The following is a 20073-nucleotide window of genomic DNA, read 5'->3' on the forward strand; positions in this document are numbered from 1 at the left end:
TTTTGATTTAAAATATATATCTATAGAATATATATGATTTAAAATGATTTCAAACTGAGATGCAATGTAGGAGATGCCACATAAGAGGAAAGCCGTAGAGGAAGAAGATAGCTCCTCATCACGAGTTGTTGATGAGTTTAGTAAGTTGCTCAAGGAGCAAGCCAAAGTTCATGGAGAACAGATCCAATAGTTATTGAGATTGCAGAACCCAGTACAAGGGAGAGATAGAGGTCTTGTGAGACAGGAGCCCAGTTCAGAGGGAGCGTATGACAGATTTAAAAGAATGAATCCACCTGAGTTCGTGGGAAGTGCGGACCCTCTTGTAGCTATGGAATGGGTTAAAGCTATTGAAGCAATCTTTGATTACCTGCGATTTGAGGATAATGATCGAGTTAGTTGTGTAGTGTTTCTTCTGACCAAGACTGCACGCATTTGGTGGGAGGCCACGAGGTAACTATCAACGTTCAAACCCTCCAATGGAATGAGTTTAAGGAGCTATTTTATGACAAATATTTCTCCACGGATGTCAAGACTAGGAAAGTGAAGGGGTTCTTGGAACTAAAGCAGGGCAACTTGAATGTCAATGATTATATATTGAAGTTCGAAGAAGGATGTCTGTTCATTCCTTTTATTGCTTCGAATGACAAAGATCGAGGGGAACACTTCATGAGAGGCTTGAGAGCCGAGATTAGGATGGATGTCAGAATGTCTAAGGCCGCAACGTACAAAGAGATCGTGGAGAAAGCTCTTTTAGCGGAACATGACAAGAAAGAGATTGAGAAGGAAAGGCAATTGAGAAGACAGAGCTTTAATCAAAAGTGCCAAGCTTTGAGTCAAAGTTGGAAAGGGGGATACAAAGGAAAGGAAAAGAAGAACATCGAGGTAAAGCTCATGTGGTTCAGTTTGAGATGAATAGGCCTTTTTGTCCCAAATGCAGCAAGCCACACAAGGGTGAATGCTTTGTAGGAACCAACAAATGTTTCAGATGTGGAGGTGCAGGTCATATTACCATCAACTGCACCCAATCTTCAGGCCGAGGACGAGTTCAAGGACACATTTTCTCTTTGACCAAGGTGGATGTTAATCCGGATACGTCAACTATATCAGGTAATATTCTAATTTCAGGCAAAGTAGCTCTTACTTTAATTGATACTGGAGCTACGCATTCCTTTATGTCTGAAATTTTTATGAGATTGTTGGGTATTGCACCTATATTTGAAACTATCCAGTATAATATTGTGCTTCCTTTAGGTGATGTGATTTGTCCAACGAGTGTGATTAAGGCTTGTCCTGTCCAAGTGAACGAGGAAACATTCTTTGCAGATTTGATTGTGATTCCTATGATAGAGTTTGATGTGATTTTGGGTATGGATTGGCTATCATCGTATCGTGCAATAATATATTGTGTTGAAAAGACGGTGCGATTTCCGACAGAAGAAGGTGACAGCAGGGTCTTCAAGCATTCAGGTACTTCGCTTGACACTTCTTTTATTTCTTGCTTGAAGGTGAATAAGATGTTGGTTAAGGGCTGTCAGGGATTTCTGGCGTCAGTCATGGATGTGAGTAAGGAATATAGTGTGGATGTGAATGATATTGAAATTGTTCGAGAGTATTCGGATGTCTTTGCCGATGATGTGCCGGGTTTGCCACCCGATAGAGATGTCGAGTTTGTCATTGATGTAATACCTGGTACTGGTCCTATTTCTAAAGTCCCTTATCGAATGAAACCGACTGAAATGAAAGAAATAAAGAACCAATTGCAAGAACTGTTAGATAAGGGCTTTATTAGACCGATTTCTTCACCATGAGGGGCACCAGTGTTGTTTGTGAAAAAGAAAGATGGGTCACTACGATTGTGTATTGACTACCGAGAGATCAACAAAGTTACAATTAAGAACAGGTACCCTTTGCCACGAATTCATGATCTTTTTATCAATTACAAGGGGCAACGGTATTTTCCAAGATTGATCTGCAATGGGGATATCACCAATTGAAGGTGAAAGAAGATGACATACCTAAGACTGCTTTTCGAACTAGGTATGGTCATTATGAATTTCTGGTAATGTCTTTCGGGTTAAAAAATGCGCCGTCAGTTTTTATGGATCTTATGAATCGAGTCTTCAAGCCTTATCTGGACAGTTTCGTCATTGTATTTATTGATGATATTCTGGTTTATTCGAAGACTAGAGAACTTCATTGAGAACATTTGAGAACTGTGTTGCAGCAATTGAGGGATAACCGGTTATATGCCAAGTTAAAGAAGTGCGAGTTCTGGTTGGACCAAGTGACTTTCCTAGGCCATATTGTTTCTAAAAATTGAATTACCGTAGATCCAACAAAGATAGAAGCAGTGAAGAAATGGCTTATTCCTACGACAGTTTCTGAGGTACGAAGTTTTCTTGGTTTGGCAGGTTACTATCGTCGTTTTATAGCCGATTTCTCAAAGATAGCTCTGCCATTAACGACATTGACAAGAAAGACAGTTAAATTTGAATGGACAAATGAGTGTCAACAAAGTTTTTAGGAGTTGAAGGATAAATTGACATCGGCTCCAGTGTTCACTTCCTGAAGGAGTTGAAGATTTTGTAGTGTTCACTGATGCTTCTAAGAAAGGACTTGGTGCTGTATTGATGCAGCGTGGTAAGGTAATTTCTTATGCTTCTCATCAGCTAAAGGATTATGAAAAGAATTATCCGACTCACGATCTTGAGTTGGCAGCTGTGGTGTTCGCTTTGAAGATCTGGCGACATTATTTGTATGGGGTGAAGTGTGAGATTTTCTCAGATCATAAAAGCCTTAAATATCTGTTTATTCAGAAGGAATTGAACATGCGTCATAGGAGATGTTTGGAACTTGTTAAGGATTATGATTGCACTATTAGTTACCACCCTGGGAAGGCGAATGTAGTGGCAGACGCATTGAGTCGGAAGTTAGCAGTTGTGTTGAGTTCTATGATTCAAAAACCTTTATTGTTAGACTTGCAAAGGAATGAAATCGCTTTGGTCGAGAAAGGTACTATAGCTCGACTTTCAGCTTTGGTGATTCGACCTACTTTGAATGACATGATTAAAGATAGACAACAGAATGATAAGAAATTGCTGGAAATGAAATCTAAGGCTGAATTGAAAGGAAATTCTGAGTTTGGTTTAAACATTGATGGGTTGATGACCTTCAGAGGTCGAATTTGTGTTCCTACTGGCGATAATATTTGACGAGATGTTTTTATTGAGGTGCATAACACACCATATTCGATACATCCAGGTAATACCAAGATGTATCAAGATCTTCGTCGACTCTTCTGGTGGCCAGGTATGAAGAAGGATATTGCGTTGTATATTTCTGAATGCCTAACATGTCAGCGGGTTAAGAGTGAGAACCAAAGACCTGCAGGATTGTTGTAGTCATTGCCGATACCTCAGTTGAAATAGGAACACATCACAATGGACTTTGTTGTCGGACTTCCAAGGACGCAGAAAGGTTATAATTCAATTTGGGTCATTGTTGACCGTTTAACCAAGTCATCACATTTTCTTCCTCTCAAGACAACTTATTCGATGAATCAACATGCTGAGGCTTATGTTCAAGAGATTGTTAGACTTCATGGGATACCAGTGTCAATTGTTTCTGATAGTGATCCATTATTTACATCTGAATTCTGGAAAAGTTTGCATAGAGCTTTAGGTACAAAGTTGGCCTTCAGCACAGCTTATCATCCTCAGAGTGACGGACAATCAGAACGAGTTATTCAGACTCTTGAGGACATGTTAAGAGCCTGCATTATTGATTTTCCTGGAAATTGGGATTTGAAGCTGCCTCTTATTGAATTCACATATAATAACCGCTATCAGTCCTCGATTGGCATGGCACCCTATGAAGCTTTGTATGGGAGAAAGTGTCGATCACCTTTGTTTTGGGATGAAGTAGGTGAAAGAAAAATGTTGGAACCAGAGTTGGTTCAACAAATGGTTGATGTTGTAGCATTGATTCGAGAAAGAATGAAAACTGCTCAGTCTTGACAGATAAGCTATGAAGATGTTCAAAGAAGGACTTTGGCATTCGAGGTAGGTGATCACGTGTTTGTTAAGATAGCTCCTCTCAATGGAGTAAAGTTGAGTCCTCGTTTTATTGGACCTTTCGAGATTCTTGACAGAATTGGCGAGCGAGCTTATCGATTGGCTTTGCCTCCGGACTTGGATAAAGTACATAATGTATTTCATGTTTCAATGCTTCGTAAATATGTGTCGAATCCAATTCATGTACTTCGTCACGAACCATTAGACTTAATGCCAAATTTGAGTTATCATGAACGACCGGTACAAATATTGGATCGAAGGGTTAAAGTGCTTAGAAACAAAGAAATTGGGATCGTGAAGGTATTATGGAGTAATCATGTCATCGAAGAAGCAACATCGGAACCTGAGGAAGAGATGAAGCAACGTTATCCTGACTTGTTTACGTTGTGAGGTAAATTTCGGGGAAGAAATTTTTATAAGAGGAGGAGAATTGAAATAGCCGATCTTTCCTTTCTTTTTATGAATTACGGTATTTTATGGTGATGGTTTATGAATTTATGTTATGGTATGAATGGTAATGAATGTTATAGAATGGAATAGATCATGGATGGGTAGAATAGAAGGTTGAATTTGAGTTAAATAGGTAATGGAACTGCAGAAACGGTATGAAAAATGTGGCAGTAGTTGTGGGTTTTAGCATAATGTTTTTTATATTGATCCAATTGATGTGAGGCTACTTCCATTAGAAAGAAAAGACATAAGGCTATAACTTTCATGTTTTGAGTTTTGTTCAAATCATTAGGGAAGACGAGACAAAAGTGGCCCGAAGTGTGTCGTGTGTATCGTCGTTCCTGCACTGACACATGTTGGGAGATTGAGCATAACTCTTTACTCAGACCTCCAAATGACATGAGGACAATTGAGATGCAAGCCAAGACATAGGGCTACAACTTTCATGTTGATCACTTTTGCAAATTCGGATATTAAAAATGCGTTTTTGGCAGAATTCCGCGAGCCATCGCGCAGGATCCGGCGCCATGGCGCGCCGGTTGCTGAATTTTTGGTGTTGGGCAGCATGGGGCGCGCGGGTGCGCCAGATCTCGCGCCACCGCGCCCAGCACATGTTAAAAAGCGTGTTTTGAGGTTTGGATGGCATATATTAGATTGGGGGATAATTTTTGTATCATTTTCTTCTCTTCCCATTTCTCTTCATCGGTTAGAAGCTAGGGTTCTTCCATTTTTCTTCTTTCCTTCCTATCATCTCTTGATTTATTCCTTCAATCCATCTTCATCTACGCTAAGAGAATGATCAAGGTAAGTTATTACTTTGTCTTTTTCTTGGATTCCTTGAGTTATAAATTTGTATTGGTAAGTTTTCGACTTACGGGGGATTGAAAGCTTTAGAAAATGATATTAATGGATTCTATTATGTTTGATCTTGTAGAATCATCACCAAGTGCCAAGGCTGGTGTATCTCTATTTGGTTGTAAGTAGATTCTTCCTTTGAATGCATCTCATGAGCTATGTATATGATAAATGAAGATTCCAATGATTTTAGCTCCTTTAAATCATTGATTACGTATATTGTATGTATTGATATATTGAAAAGAAATGGAATCGAAGCCAAGGGCAAAGTAAAGGAGCTAACTCTTTAGCACGCACGCCACATGTTTGATAAAATGATTCAATGAATGTTTTTATGGCTTGATGGTTATATGGTATTGTGGTGTTACCTATGGTAATTCTAAACCCACGTGACGGAAGTTGATCAACATAATGACATGTACTATGACCTATTTTGACTGAGACGTACATGTATACCATCGACGGATGACCTATCAATGCCATACGAATGAAAAGAAATGAATTGTTCTATGGAATGCCATCTTATAATTGTTATATACGCATTTTATTGACTGATGGCATATTACGGTTAAGAAATGATACGGATTCCTTCTTTACACTATGGTATATATATTTTTATTGAAAGATCTACTTGCTGAGTTTTTATAACTCATTTCAGTTATGTTCATGAGATGCAGATGCAGATGCAGATGTAGGTAACCGAGATTGATACGGCGGGGTATCGAGATGAAAGAAGGAAATGTGCCAAGCTTGGAGTAAGGGTTATTGATTATTTTGTCTATGGATGATTAAGAAAGTATTTTGTTTTGAAATGGTTGTAGTTGGTTAATATCTTTTGTTGTAGCACATGTGATACTGTGGGAATTTGTATGTTGTATTGGTTTTATTGCTTGAGACAGTTGGTGAGTTCCTTTTTACAGGGAAACTCTGCCAAAATTTTTAAAGCACATACTTCCTCAAAGTCTATTTTTAAAGCTTTCGCATTATAGATTTTATATTTTTTTTAAACGGGTCAGAGTGTCACATAGTGAGTCAAAAGAATCAACACACCTGTAACGTTAATAGCAAGTACATATGCATAACATGCAATAGTGAAAGTACCGTATTAAAAATACATTTCATGAGCTTGAAAAGAAACATGAACTTAATCTTTTCATATCATAGCATAGCGTGTCAAAAAGATCTCATTATATAATCATATACTTGTCCTTTTCCTTAATCGAATTAAGTTCGTTAGTTGTGAAATTCGTATCAGCTCTATCGTATCATCTATATTCGATGGATCCATCTACATATAACCGTGGTACCCGTCGAAGGACATTAGCGACATCATTACTCATCCACAAAGCCCTGGTCTTACAGCTCATCGTATACATATATCGTCAGTCACAACAAACTTTAATCCTTCAAAACATCATCATTTTTATCACTTTTAAAAACATGCATATACATAATTTTTCTTAAAACCAAGCATGCAACGTATTTTCATAATTTCGTAAAAAGTCATATACGTTGTACGTAAACATTAAAAACATGTTAAATTTGTGATCATGGCGCTGCCAAGACTAAAAACTCAACACGGGTGCAAAATGACCATTTTGCCCTTTGAAATCCTAATTGACCAATATATCCCTTGACCTTAAAAATTTTGACCCGAAGCCTACCAAACTCCTTAGAACACCCCAAAACATATTTATAAGCATTTCCTAGACGTAAAATCAAACCCGTTTCAAAACTTAGACGATTTGTTTTAAAACTTGGATCGGGGTCTCGGTTTTAATCTGAATCAACCCGAAGCCTACCCAAGTTTTTCCCAACTCGATCCATGACTCAAACCTACATGTCCAGCCTCTAGGTTCCAGCATATTTATGACCCATGAAACAAGCCCCAAAGGTTGCTGAATTTTCTGCACAATACATCTTCAAACCCTATACCCTAAACTTGCCCATTTTTTACCCTTGGCCCTACCTGCTCGGATCAGCCTTGGACCAACCCTTCCTAGCCCACCTTAGGACCCTCTTGGACTTAGCTAACCTAAACTCACAGCCCCTTGCATGCTGCAATACTCCGATAGCCGAGAACCACCAATGAAACCCCACCAGCGACCAACTTGACTCACTCACCCTCGGTTGGCTTCTCCCTTAACTCCAGCCATGTTCGAGCCACCCTAGGCCACGGCTCAGACCCAATAGGGTCTGGTCCAGGGCTATGGAAGACCCTTGCACAGCCGACGCACCCAAGTCCTTCCGATCTAGCCACACCCGTCTCAAACAAACAAGCCGCACCCTTCGGCCTAAGGAAAATCTAGACCCTCACCAAACTCCAGCCCCTTTAACACCACAAATTTCAACGTGAACAGCCCTTAGTAACAAAACACGGTAGTTCCCTTGCACAAAAATCATAAAATGTTAGTTACACTGTAGTTCCCTTGCACAAAAATCGTAAAATGTGAGTTGCACACAAGTTAAACGCTTGTTTATGTCAAAAATTGGCATGGAAACGAAACCTCAAGATAGATCAATAAATTCTCATGTATATGAATATATTTCAACATAATATTGGCGTGAAGGAGAGAAAAGGGAGATACATGCATGCCTTAACGTTTTTACACTTGAAAACTCGAAGATACGCGCGTCGGACTAGCACCGGAGGAGCGGGGAAGAATCTTGATTTGAAAATTTGTGGAGGAACCGAGGGGCTGCTGAAGAAAGCTTCGAAAATGGCTGCTGATGGAGGGGAGGGGCTGCCATTTAGTGAATTTAGGTTTAGGATTTGCTAGGGTAGAGTTTAAATAAAAATACAAAGCATTAATGGGCCCTAAATAAAATTTTTAAAGGATTAAAAGGGTTTTATGCTCATTAAGGCATTAAAACAAACCCAAAGCCCAATAACACTTCCCAAAAAATAATTCGTTTAGATATGTTTTAGAAAATATTGCCCAAACGCTCATAAAGTCCTCTGAATCGTTAAAATTGGTGTACCGATAAAATTATAACCCGACGAGTAAAAATACCCAACCAAGTCCCATTTTCAAAAATCATATTTAAAAACACTGCATATAAATAATTAAAATTAACTATTCAATAAAAAAAATTTCTTACTTATTCCAGATTTTCGTTACTCGTTCGAGCGCGAAATGCAATTTAAAACCCTAATACTTGAAACATAAAAATAATCATGAAATAAATCCTAACCATGCAATAATCATGCATGAAATGCATGAAAATCATTAAACACATATTTTTAAATAAAACCCTAGATTGCATGCAATTGGGTTACGTAGTTCGAATTTCTTTGACCTTACAAAGTCATTGTTGGAATATTATAAGTTTCAGAGTTTGACAAGTTAATCTGCGAGAGAACTGAAGAAATAAACTAATCGGGAAAATTGAGTAATCGAAACAGAAGAATTTATTTGAAATGAATTGGAAAAATCTTATTAACTGAAGTATTCAGTTGGCCACGTCATCAGATGAAGTATCACCAGACATACTGACATATCGTACCAAAGCAGAATAGATGAATCAGAACAAAATAGTATGAATACCTCGTACTACTGTTAGATAAAGTAACTAGACGACGATTCAACGGATATTTGTCATTAAATGCATTCAATACAACCGTTGGGATCAAAGACTATATATAGATGATCAAATCAGTTGAAGAAGGTTGGTGAAACACAGGAATCAAACTATCTACAATCTTCAATCAGTTGCGAAACATTCTTTAGTATTTTCTCAGTTTACAAATCGCACATCTAGCTCTAAATTCATTGTATTTATTCGTAGAATTCAGGCTACCAGTTAGAGCAATTCAGTTTATTACTGTAAAAGTATTGATAGACTAAGAATTTCAGTTTGACAATGTGTAAGACCAACTGAAGTGGATTATTACAATATATTATAATATATCAAAGTTTTTTAGTAAAAACATATTCTCGTGATAGAAGGGGTGACATAGGAGTATTTGAAGTCTCCGAACATCCGTAAAAATTCGTTAGTTCATTTAAGCTATACTCTCAGTTTTACATTATACCATTCCTTAGTATTCAATCTAATTTTGCACTATTGTCAGTTTACTGATTTATATCGAAAAACAAGATTTTAGGATCATTTCCTCAAAGAACTGATTTATAATCAAAAAGGAAACAAAAATCTAGTGTGTTTATTCAACCCTCTTGTGCTAAACACTCAAACTACGTTAACCGGTCCTATCAGTCGTCATATTTTCAAGTGGACCCAGACAAAATCCTATGGATGAGAGGACGATTATGTGTGCCAGATCTCGAAAATCTTTGACAAAAAGTGATGTCAGAGGCGCATAAATCAAAACTCTATGTCTATCCCGATAGTACAAAGATGTATAGGTACTTGAAAGAAAGTTTCTAATGAAGTAGAATGAAAAGAGACGTTGCCGAGTTTATATCCAATTGACAAGTGAAACGTCCACTACTCATTTTTCTTAAAATATACTAGAAATTTTTTTCTCATCTCTCGGCCGAACAGATGCATATATATATAAATATTTGCACCATTTAAAAATAAACCAACCAGCTATTATTTGAAAATCCAAAAGAAAGTAATTCAAAGCATAAAATCATAAAACGTCAACAAACCTAAACTAACGTTATTTCAAAAATAAACTTAACTATAACATCCTCTCAAAAACCTCTCAAAAGTATCATAATTCATAAATTCGTTTAAAGTAGATTAAATCTTAAACAAAATTTTGCGAAAACTAGCGATGGTCCTCAGGTTGTGTGCACATTCAGTCCAGCATGATCAACCATTAAGACCTCCATTAATATCAATCTCATACTCACCTGCATTGATCACACCTAGTGAGTCTATTGACTCAGCAAATCTTAATCATGATAACAATTAATACATATACATTCACAAGCAATAATGTAAATATTTGATAGGATCGTTGGTAGGTGAAAGAGTGTTTAGAAGGGGGGATTGAATAAACACTTGATAATTTTATCTCTTTCATGAATAGTGAGTCAGTTTAGTAATAAACTGAAAACTCGGTAATATTGTCATGTCAATGTCAATCATTTATGTAAGGGCCTGAGATTGTAGGTCGATAGAATGAAATTATGAAGTGTTGTAGGAAATGGAGACCGCACCTGCGACTTAGACAAAACCGCACCTGCGGTTGTTTAATTCTGAATTTATGAAGGTGAAGCCGAAGGGACACCGCACCTGCGGTCCAAGTGAGAGTGTACCCGCGGTTGATGGGCAGTAAGTTGGGGAATTTTGAACGAACTACCAGCGCACCCGCAGTGCAGAAGTGACCGCACCCGTGGTCGTCGAATTTGGAAAAGTGAAAGGGAGGCCGAGAGCTAGGCGCACCCGCGGTGAAATGCTACCGCACCTGCGGTGCGACGTGTTGATTGAAAAATAATAACACTTGTCCTAGGCCATGCATATATGTTGAGTTGTCTTCACTTCCTTCCTTTTCCAGCAGCAAAGGCCGAGAGTTCCATGAAAGAATCCTCCAAGTTTCTGCTAGCTTAGAAATTAGCTTGTGCAAGATCCACTCATTCGATTTTAATTCCGAGTTCAGATTTGTGTTCTTTGCATCATAAGCTTCAAAAGGATGTAAGTATGGTTTATTTTCAGCATGGTTCGATATATATATGTTGGAAGAAATAAGATTTGATTTCTATTTTGTGCTCCCATGATTGTGATGATCGTAGAATTACAAACGAATCGAAGAACGGTTATGATATGAGATTGTTTAGATTTCCAGCATATATGTGTATGAAGTTATACCGATTTAGAGGGCATGATGCATATATTGTGATGATTATGAGTTGATGATATGGTTCTTGTGTTGGATATTGTTATTGAGTTGATCGGTATCGAGAAACTACGCCGTTATGCCGTCGAATTGTATCAAGATTATTTATTGATTCATACATGTGTTGAATTGAGTTGTGGATTGATATTGGACATTTCAAAACTAGTCATTTCAGAGTTGATATTGTCTAATTCGCCTTCGAGATTTCGGCCTAGATAAAGACTACGACAAGAAAGGTATAATTCATGTGAATTCGGGAAGATACAACTCGAATTAGATTTGATTTGAGTTTCCCAAAATCACATACTATATTGTTGTTTATATCTTGTTATGCTTATGCTTTGTTTATAGATGTATATTCAAGCATTAAGATAGGAAAGTCATTGGCAGATTTGCCAAATTTCTAGATGTTCGGTGGTATCGACGCATAGGAGCAGATTTACTCCGATTGTAGACATTCGATATAGACAGGGGCCGAAGTCTAGGAATAAGACGTACCAGTCACCGCGATTGGGAGAGTAGGTGGCAGACAGTGACGTCTTATTCACACCGGGATCCCTAGAGTTAGACAAGAGTCGAGTCAAGATATGAATTGATTAAGATTGCATGCTTATATTGATCATGTTTCATAGACTATGGAACATGGGTTATTGATTATATTCATGTTAGTATACTTCATGATTTATATTGTGTATATGCATGTATACATGTTTTATACTGGGATTTGTTCTCACCGGAGTTTCCGGCTGTTGTTGTGTCTGTATGTGTGCATAACAACAGGGGAGACAGGATCAGGGTCGAGACCAAGATGAGAGATCGAGATAGCGTGGAGATTACGGGCTGAGGAAAAGATTACTAGTGATTACATATGATCTGTTGTTTGTAATGAACACTAGTTTGTATGTTTGTAGTGAAACAAGATATGTAATTATGTATGTTTAAATAAAATAGAGAAAGATCTTGTGCTTGTTTTATATACATTTCATTTAATGTTAGAAGCAAAATTTTAACCCACATTTTCTAGCAAAGATCCAACTAATCACAAACAGAATCGAGTTAGAGCCCGGGTCCCCACAACAGGTGGTATCAGAGCAGTAGGTTCTGTAGATTGAAATAGAATAGAATGAGCGGGGTAGATCGAGTCGTCTTCCTTGCTTTTATTGTGCTAGCATGATTTATTGCTTTCCTATTACATGTTGTTTTGTTATCTGAGTTTGTTTACAGCATGTATTTGCAAAGACTGAATCAGAACCGATTCTGGATCAGAGGTATATGATCAGAGGAGGGTTGAGACAGATTATATATATTGTGTACTAATCTGTTTGATAATCAGATATGCCGCCTCGACGAGTACCGCAGCCAGCAGCAGGTCGAGCACCAGAACAGGGCAGTACGTCCAACGATCCGATGGATGCAACCGCTACTCCGATGGAGACCTTGCTGAAAAGGTTTCAGTCGTTTCGACCACCGACACTGAAGGGCACAGAAAATTCAGTCGAGTGTGAAAGCTGGTTTGATGATATAGAGATGTTATTTGAATCTCTGGACTACACTGACGAACGACGAGTGAAATTGGTTGGACATCAACTGCAAGAAGTGGCAAAGAATTGGTGGTTGACTACGAAAAGAGCATTGGAGCAACGTGGCACGCAGATTACTTGGAAGGTGTTCAAGACTGAGTTTTATCAGCGATTCTTCCCCTTGTCCTACCGAAAACACAAAGGTGCTGAATTCGCCAATTTAAGACAGTGATAGCTGAATATTGAGGAGTATGTTTCTAAGTTCTCGACATTACTCATATTTGCTCCTCACACTTGCCGAGAATGACGAGGCCGTTGCGGATCAGTTTATCAATGGCCTGAATCCAGAAATCTTTACGTTGGTGAATACAGGTAGACCCAACAATTTTGCGGAGGCATTGAACCGTGCCAAGGGGGCAGAAGCTGGATTGCTCAGGCAACAAAGCACTTCTTATGTCGCTCCGACTCCGAGACCGTCACCACCTTCAGTTCAACTCCCTCCCAGATTTGAGAGTGGTGGTAGTATTAGTGGAAGGAAAGACCAGCTGAAAGCGAAATGCAAACAGTTAAAGAGATCAGGGAGCAGTTCGTCGAGCTCCAGTGGGTCATGACAGAGAGGTCTTGGCCAGAGTACAGAGTATACAGGGGTATATTGCAGTTCCTGTGGAGGTCTACATGCCACCGAGCAGTGTCAGGGTGTTATGGTTCGCTGCAACATCTGCAAACAGCAGGGACACTTTGCCAGAGTTTGTCCCCAGAGAGGTGTACAGCAGGCTCAGAGTTTAGGAGCATCTGGCTCAGTAGCTCAGCCTGAGAGGCAAGCTTCATCTGTTCATTCCTTTCAGCCCACTCCTACACAGACACAGTCCAGAGCCAGAGGTAGCCAGACTATGAGCCAACCTCCCAGACAGCAAGCTCGAGTATTTGCACTGACAGAAGAGCAGGCCCAAGATGCACCAAATGATGTGATTGCAGGTAATTGTTTTCTTTGCGGTTATCCTGCCTATGTATTGATTGATACGGGTGCATCTCATACTTTCATATCTGAGCGCTTTGCATTGTTGCATTAATTGCATGTCGAGTCATTATCTGCTGTAGTGTCTATTTCTTCTCCGTTGGGAAGTGGTCTTATATCTGTGACTTCAGTTAGACATTGTATACTACAGTTTGAGGGTCATGAGATTGATTTAGATTGTATTGTGCTTGGGATAGCTGATTTTGATTGTATTGTTTGGATTGATATGTTAACCAAGTACCGAGCCACTGTAGATTGTTTCCAGAAAATTGTCAGATTCAGACCAGAGATGGCTGATGAGTGGAAATTCTACGGTAAGGGTTCCAGATCTCGGATTCTCTTAGTATCTGCTTTGACTATGAGTAGATTGTCGCAGAAAGGAGCAGAGGGGTTCTTATATATTCAGTAGATCTACTGAAACCGAGTCCGTCATTGGCAGATCTGCGAGTGGTATGTGAATTTGTGGATGTATTCCCAGACGAGATTCCAGGGTTACCTCCAGCCCGAGAGGTTGATTTCAGCATTGATCTTATACCAGGTACAGTCCCTATATCTCGAGCTCCCTATAGAATGGCGCCTATTGAATTGAAAGAATTGAAAGTACAGCTCGAAGATTTATTGGCCAAGAGTTACCTCAGACCAAGTGTATCTTCCTTGGGGTGCTCCGGTATTGTTTGTTCGAAAGAAAGACGGTTCGATGAGATTGTGTATTGATTACCGGCAACTGAACAAGGCAACAGTAAAGAACAAATATCCATTGCCTCGTATCGACGATTTATTTGATCAGTTGCAAGGGATCCTCTGTTTATTCCAAGATCGATCTGCGATCTGGATATCACCAGCTGAGAGTTCGAGAGGTGCATATAACGAAGACAGCATTCCGAACCAGGTATGAACACTACGAATTTATTGTCATGCTTTTTGGTTTAACGAATGCTCCAGCGGTGTTTATGAGCCTGATGAACCGCATTTTTCAGAGGTATTTGGATGAGTTTGTTATTGTTTTTATTGATGATATTTTGGTTTACTCGAGAAGTGAGACTGATCATGCCGAGCATTTAAGAACTGTGTTGCAGACGCTGAGAAATGAGAAATTATATGCTAAACTGTCAAAGTTAGAGTTTTGGTTGAGACAGGTTATCTTCTTGGGTCATATCATATCTGGAGACGGTATTTCTGTGGATTCGAGTAAAGTTGAAGCTGTGATCAGTTGGCCTAGACCGACATCAGTGCCAGAGATACGCAGTTTCATGGGTCTAGCAGGCTATTACCGACGATTTATCAGAGATTTCTCCAGTATAGCGAAGCCAATTACCCAGTTGACACAGAAGAATGCGCCATTTGTGTGGTCTGAAGCCTGCGAATCTAGCTTTTTGGAGTTGAAGAAGAGGCTGATCAGTGCTCCAGTATTGACGATACCTTTAGGTACTAGTATTTTGTTGTATATTGTGATGCATCCCACGGAGGGTTAGGATGTGTTCTTATGCAGCGAGGACATATGATCGCATATGCCTCGAGACAGTTGAAGCCACACGAGACGCACTACCCAATTCATGATCTTGAATTGGCGGCTATTGTTTTTGCACTGAAGATCTGGCGTCACTATCTCTATGGCAAGAAATTTGAAATTTACTCTGATCACAAAAGTCTAAAATACCTGTTTTTACAGTCAGAGTTGAACATGAGACAGCGTAGATGGCTTGATCTACTGAAAGACTTTGATTGCGAGATCAAGTACTATCCATGGAAGTCAAATGCAGCAGCGGATGCCTTGAGTCGAAAGGTATGTTTCCTATCCTTATCGACGATAGGTGTTTCAAATATGATTGAAGATTGCTGTTTGTCTGGATTAGCATTTGATACAGATAGTAGACCACTACGACTTGCTATGATTCAAGTTGAGCCAGATTTGATTATGAGAATTAAAGAAGCACAAAGAACTGATCAGAATATCCAGAAATCGATTCAGATGGTTAGATCAGGGCATCATTCAGAGTATCATGTACATGATCTTGTTCTGTATGTGAATAATCAGTCTTGTAATACCAGATGTTTCAGATTTGAAACAACAGATTTTATCAGAAGCGCAATGTAGTCGGTTCAGCATTCATCCTGGTGGCAGAAAGATGTATAACGATCTGAAGACACAATTCTGGTGGAAGCAGATGAAGACAGATATTGCAGAGTTTGTGTCTAAGTGTTTGAATTGTCAACAGGTTAAGGCCGAGAGAAAGAATCCCGGGGGTCTACTTCAGAGTTTATCTATTCCTGAATGGAAATGAGATCACATTTCCATGGATTTCGTTACGAAGTTACCACGATCATCCCGGGGCTGTGATGCGGTTTGGGTTATTATTGACCGATTGACCAAATCAGCATACTTTATTCCGTACAGAATGACGTACCGACATGATCAGATGGCTGAGATATATATCAGAGAGGTAGTCAGATTGCATGGTGTGCCAAAGTCGATCGTATCAGATCGTGATCCACGATTCACTTCTCATTTCTGGCACAGTCTACAGCAAGCCTTAGGTACGACATTGCACCTGAGCACTGCATACCATCCCCATACGGACGGACAGTCAGAGCGGACTATCCAGACCTTAGAGGATATGCTGAGAGCTATAGTGCTAGACTTTGGCATTAGTTGGCAAGATTCACTACCACTTTGTGAATTCTCGTACAACAACAGCTATCAGACGAGCATCGAGATGGCACCATTTGAAGCTTTATATGGCAAGAAGTGCAGATCTCCTCTGTATTGGGATGATATATCTGAGGTACCAGAACTTGGACCTGACATGATTCGTGAAATGACTGAGAAGGTGAAGATCATTCAGAAGAGAATGAAGACAGCACAGGATAGGCAAGCCAAATATGCGAACATCAGACGAAGACCGTTAGTATTTGAGCAGGGATACAGAGTATTTTTGAAGATTTCTCCTTTCCGAGGCGTTGTCAGATTTGGCAAATGTGGAAAGTTGTCTCCTAGATACATCGGTCCGTATGAGATTCTTGAGAAGATTGGCGATCGAGCATATCGACTTGCTCTTCCTCCTTCCTTATATGGGATACATGATGTCTTTCATGTATTGATGCTGCGTAGATACATACCTGATGCTTCTTATGTCATTCAGCCTGACGAGGCCGAGCTTGACGATACAATGAGTTATTTCGAGCAACCATTGCAGATTCTGGATCGAAAGGAAAAACAGCTCAGAACGAAGACTATTCCGCTAGTGAAAGTCCAGTGGAGTCGTCATGACACGGTAGAAGCGACTTGGGAGACAGAATCAGAAATGAGACAGAGATATCCCGAGCTATTTTTATGATGTGAGTATTTATTCAGCTTTTGACATTATATTGCTTCTTTCATTTGCTTTGATTGATTGCCTGCGAGTTCGAGGACAAACTTTTATCTAAAAGGGGGAGAAATGTAAGGGCCTGAGATTGTAGGTCGATAGAATGAAATTATGCAGTGTTGTGGGAAATGGAGACCGCACCTGCGGTTGTTTAATTCTGAATTTATGAAGGTGAAGCCGAAGGGACACCGCACCTGCGGTCCAAGTGAGAGTGCACCCGCGGTTGATGGGCAGTAAGTTGGGGAATTTTGTACGAACTACCAGCGTACCCGCGGTGCAGAAGTGACCGCACCCGCGGTCGTCGAATTTGGAAAAGTGAAAGGGAGGCCGAGAGCTAGGCGCACCCGCGGTGAAATGCTACCGCACCTGCGGTGCGACGTGTTGATTGAAAAATAATAACACTTGTCCTAGGCCATGCATATATGTTGAGTTGTCTTCACTTCCTTCCCTTTCCAGCAGCAAAGGCCGAGAGTTCCATGAAAGTATCCTCCAAGTTTCTGCTAGCTTAGAAATTAGCTTGTGAAAGATCTACTCATTCGATTTTATTCCGAGTTCAGATTTGTGTTCTTTGAATCGTAAGCTTCAAAAGGATGTAAGTATGGTTTATTTTCAGCATGGTTCGATATATATATGTTGGAAGAAATCAGATTTGATTTCTATTTTGTGTTCCCGTGATTGTGATGATCGTAGAATTACAAACGAATCGAAGAACGGTTATGATATGAGATTGTTTAGATTTCCAGCATATATGTGTATGAAGTTATACCGATTTAGAGGGCATGATGCATATATTGTGATGATTATGAGTTGATGATATGGTTCTTGTGTTGGATATTGTTATTGAGTTGATCGGTATCGAGAAACTACGCCGTTATGCCGTCGAATTGTATCAAGATTAATTATTGATTCATACATGTGTTGAATTGAGTTGTGGATTGATATTGGACATTTCAACATTGTCATTTTAGAGTTGATATTGTCTGATTCGCCTTCGAGATTTCGACCTAGATAAAGACTACGACAAGAAAGGTATAATTCATGTGAATTCGGGAAGATACAACTCGAATTAGATTTGATTTGATTTTCCCAAAATCACATACTAGATTGTTGTTTATATCTTGTTATGCTTATGCTTTGTTTATAAATGTATATTCAAGCATTAAGATAGGAAAGTTATTGGCAGATTTGCCAAATTTCTAGATGTTCGGTGGTATCGACGTATAGGAGCAGATTTACTCCGATTGTAGACATTCGATACAGACAGGGCCGAAGTCTAGGAATAAGACGTACCGTCACCGCGATTGGGAGAGTAGGTGGCAGACAGTGATGTCTTATTCACACCGGGATCCCTAGAGTTAGACAAGAGTCGAGTCAAGATATGAATTAATTAAGATTGCATGCTTATATTGATCATGTTTCATAGACTATGGAACATGGGTTATTGATTATATTCATGGTTTATATTGTGTATATGCATGTATACATGTTTTATACTGGGATTTGTTCTCACCGGAGTTTCCGGCTGTTGTTGTGTCTGTATGTGTGCATAACAACAGGGGGGACAGGATTAGGGTCGAGACCAAGATGAGAGATCGAGATAGCGTGGAGATTATGGGCTGAGGAGAAGATTACTAGTGATTACATATGATCTGTTGTTTGTAATGAACACTAGTTTTTATGTTTGTACTGAAACAAGATATGTAATTATGTATGTTTAAATAAAATAGAGAAAGATCTTGTGCTTGTTTTATATACATTTGATTTAATGTTAGAAGCAAAATTTTGACCCACATTTTCTAGCAAACATCCAACTAATCCCAAACAGAATCGAGTTAGAGCACGGGTCCCCACAATTTAACTAATGAAAGTGCGAAAATAAACTGACTGACAGATAGAATAAAACTAAAATTAAGAGACCCAAGATTTATGGATGTTCGGAGATTTAAATCACTCCTACGTCACCCCTTCTATCTAGAAGATATGATATTAAATAAAAAACTTTGATATATACAAGACTTGTATAGACCTTCTTCAGTTTTGGACTTAACAATGCCAAACTGAAACTCATAGTTTCTATACAGTTTATCAGTTCTCAACTGATCTGAAACTATTCAGCTCAATATATAGCCTTGAATGCTATGAATGTATATGTCAAGTGTGAACTTTTGAAATCGATCCTTTGAATATGAACAGAAAGCTTGTGAAGAGATTTCAGCAGAATAAAAACTTGGTAGTTTTGTTCGTTTTTTCTCATCTTCTCGTCTCGCCTATTTATAGCCTTTGCTTCCAACGGTAGCAATGAATACGTTTGAATATTTCTATCCGTTGTTTGCCACGTCAATATCCTTATGACAATCGTACACTGTAGCTTTTCTGAAATACGGTGTTCCCACTACATGTTGCAGTCTGCTTTTGTACAGTTGTCGGTTGATAGCTATATTCATTAACTGATGATGTGTCAAACTGTTTTATCAGTTCTGATACAGCCGATAGAATTAGCTGGTAGCTCTCAACTGATTGTAGTAAAACTGATCAGTTTCAACTGATCATTCAGTTGACTACATAGTTCAGTTAGCTAAGTTCAGTTACCTTATCTGGGCACTAATCTTCAATTAGGCAACCAATAGTTTGCGTACTTTTAGATCAGTTCTTTCAGTCTTCTTGATCAGTTTGTTCAATTTTTTTACACTCGGTTTGTCAAACTTCCGAAATTAAGTTTCCAACAAGTTCTCCCTTTTTGGTGTTTGACAAAACTTAGAAAATATGAACTGATCAAGCTGAATATTTTGTAGATAAAATAATCTTTTATTGATAACTCTTTCAATGTACATATTCGTACAAAGAATGAACGAATAAAAGAATCTTCTGCTGACTAAAAATTCTTCAAAATCTTCCAAACTCTTGAACTGGATAAGAATGTAGAGACTGTCTTCTAACTTATCTGGATTTTTATTTCTTTGCTCTTTTATCAGCTGGTCCTTGATCA

General features: G+C 39.0%; 1 protein-coding gene across 1 annotated transcript; it reads left to right on the forward strand.

The window, feature by feature from the left end:
• The first annotated feature begins 283 nt into the window (after nucleotides 1–283).
• On the forward strand, nucleotides 284–3401 carry LOC142554631 (uncharacterized). The gene is made up of 8 exons (XM_075665296.1): nucleotides 284–391; nucleotides 493–788; nucleotides 938–1689; nucleotides 1944–2059; nucleotides 2225–2284; nucleotides 2556–2880; nucleotides 2977–3177; nucleotides 3262–3401. Exons 1-8 carry the CDS (start codon nucleotides 284–286, stop codon nucleotides 3399–3401), a joined length of 1998 nt encoding a protein of 665 aa, XP_075521411.1.
• Nucleotides 3402–20073: the final 16672 nt, after the last annotated feature.

Source organism: Primulina tabacum, chromosome 8 (assembly GCF_025594145.1).
Source record: "Primulina tabacum isolate GXHZ01 chromosome 8, ASM2559414v2, whole genome shotgun sequence".
NCBI lineage: Eukaryota > Viridiplantae > Streptophyta > Magnoliopsida > Lamiales > Gesneriaceae > Primulina > Primulina tabacum.

Excerpts from the sequence above, each read along its gene's own strand:
- LOC142554631 (XM_075665296.1), top strand. The coding sequence starts at position 284 with ATGAATCCACCTGAGTTCGTGGGAAGTGCGGACCCTCTTGTAGCTATG. Across the intron at positions 1,690-1,943 it reads TGTCATTGATGTAATACCTG|GGGCAACGGTATTTTCCAAG; the intron begins GTACTGGTCCTA and ends ATCAATTACAAG. Across the intron at positions 3,178-3,261 it reads TGGGTTGATGACCTTCAGAG|GTAATACCAAGATGTATCAA; the intron begins GTCGAATTTGTG and ends CGATACATCCAG.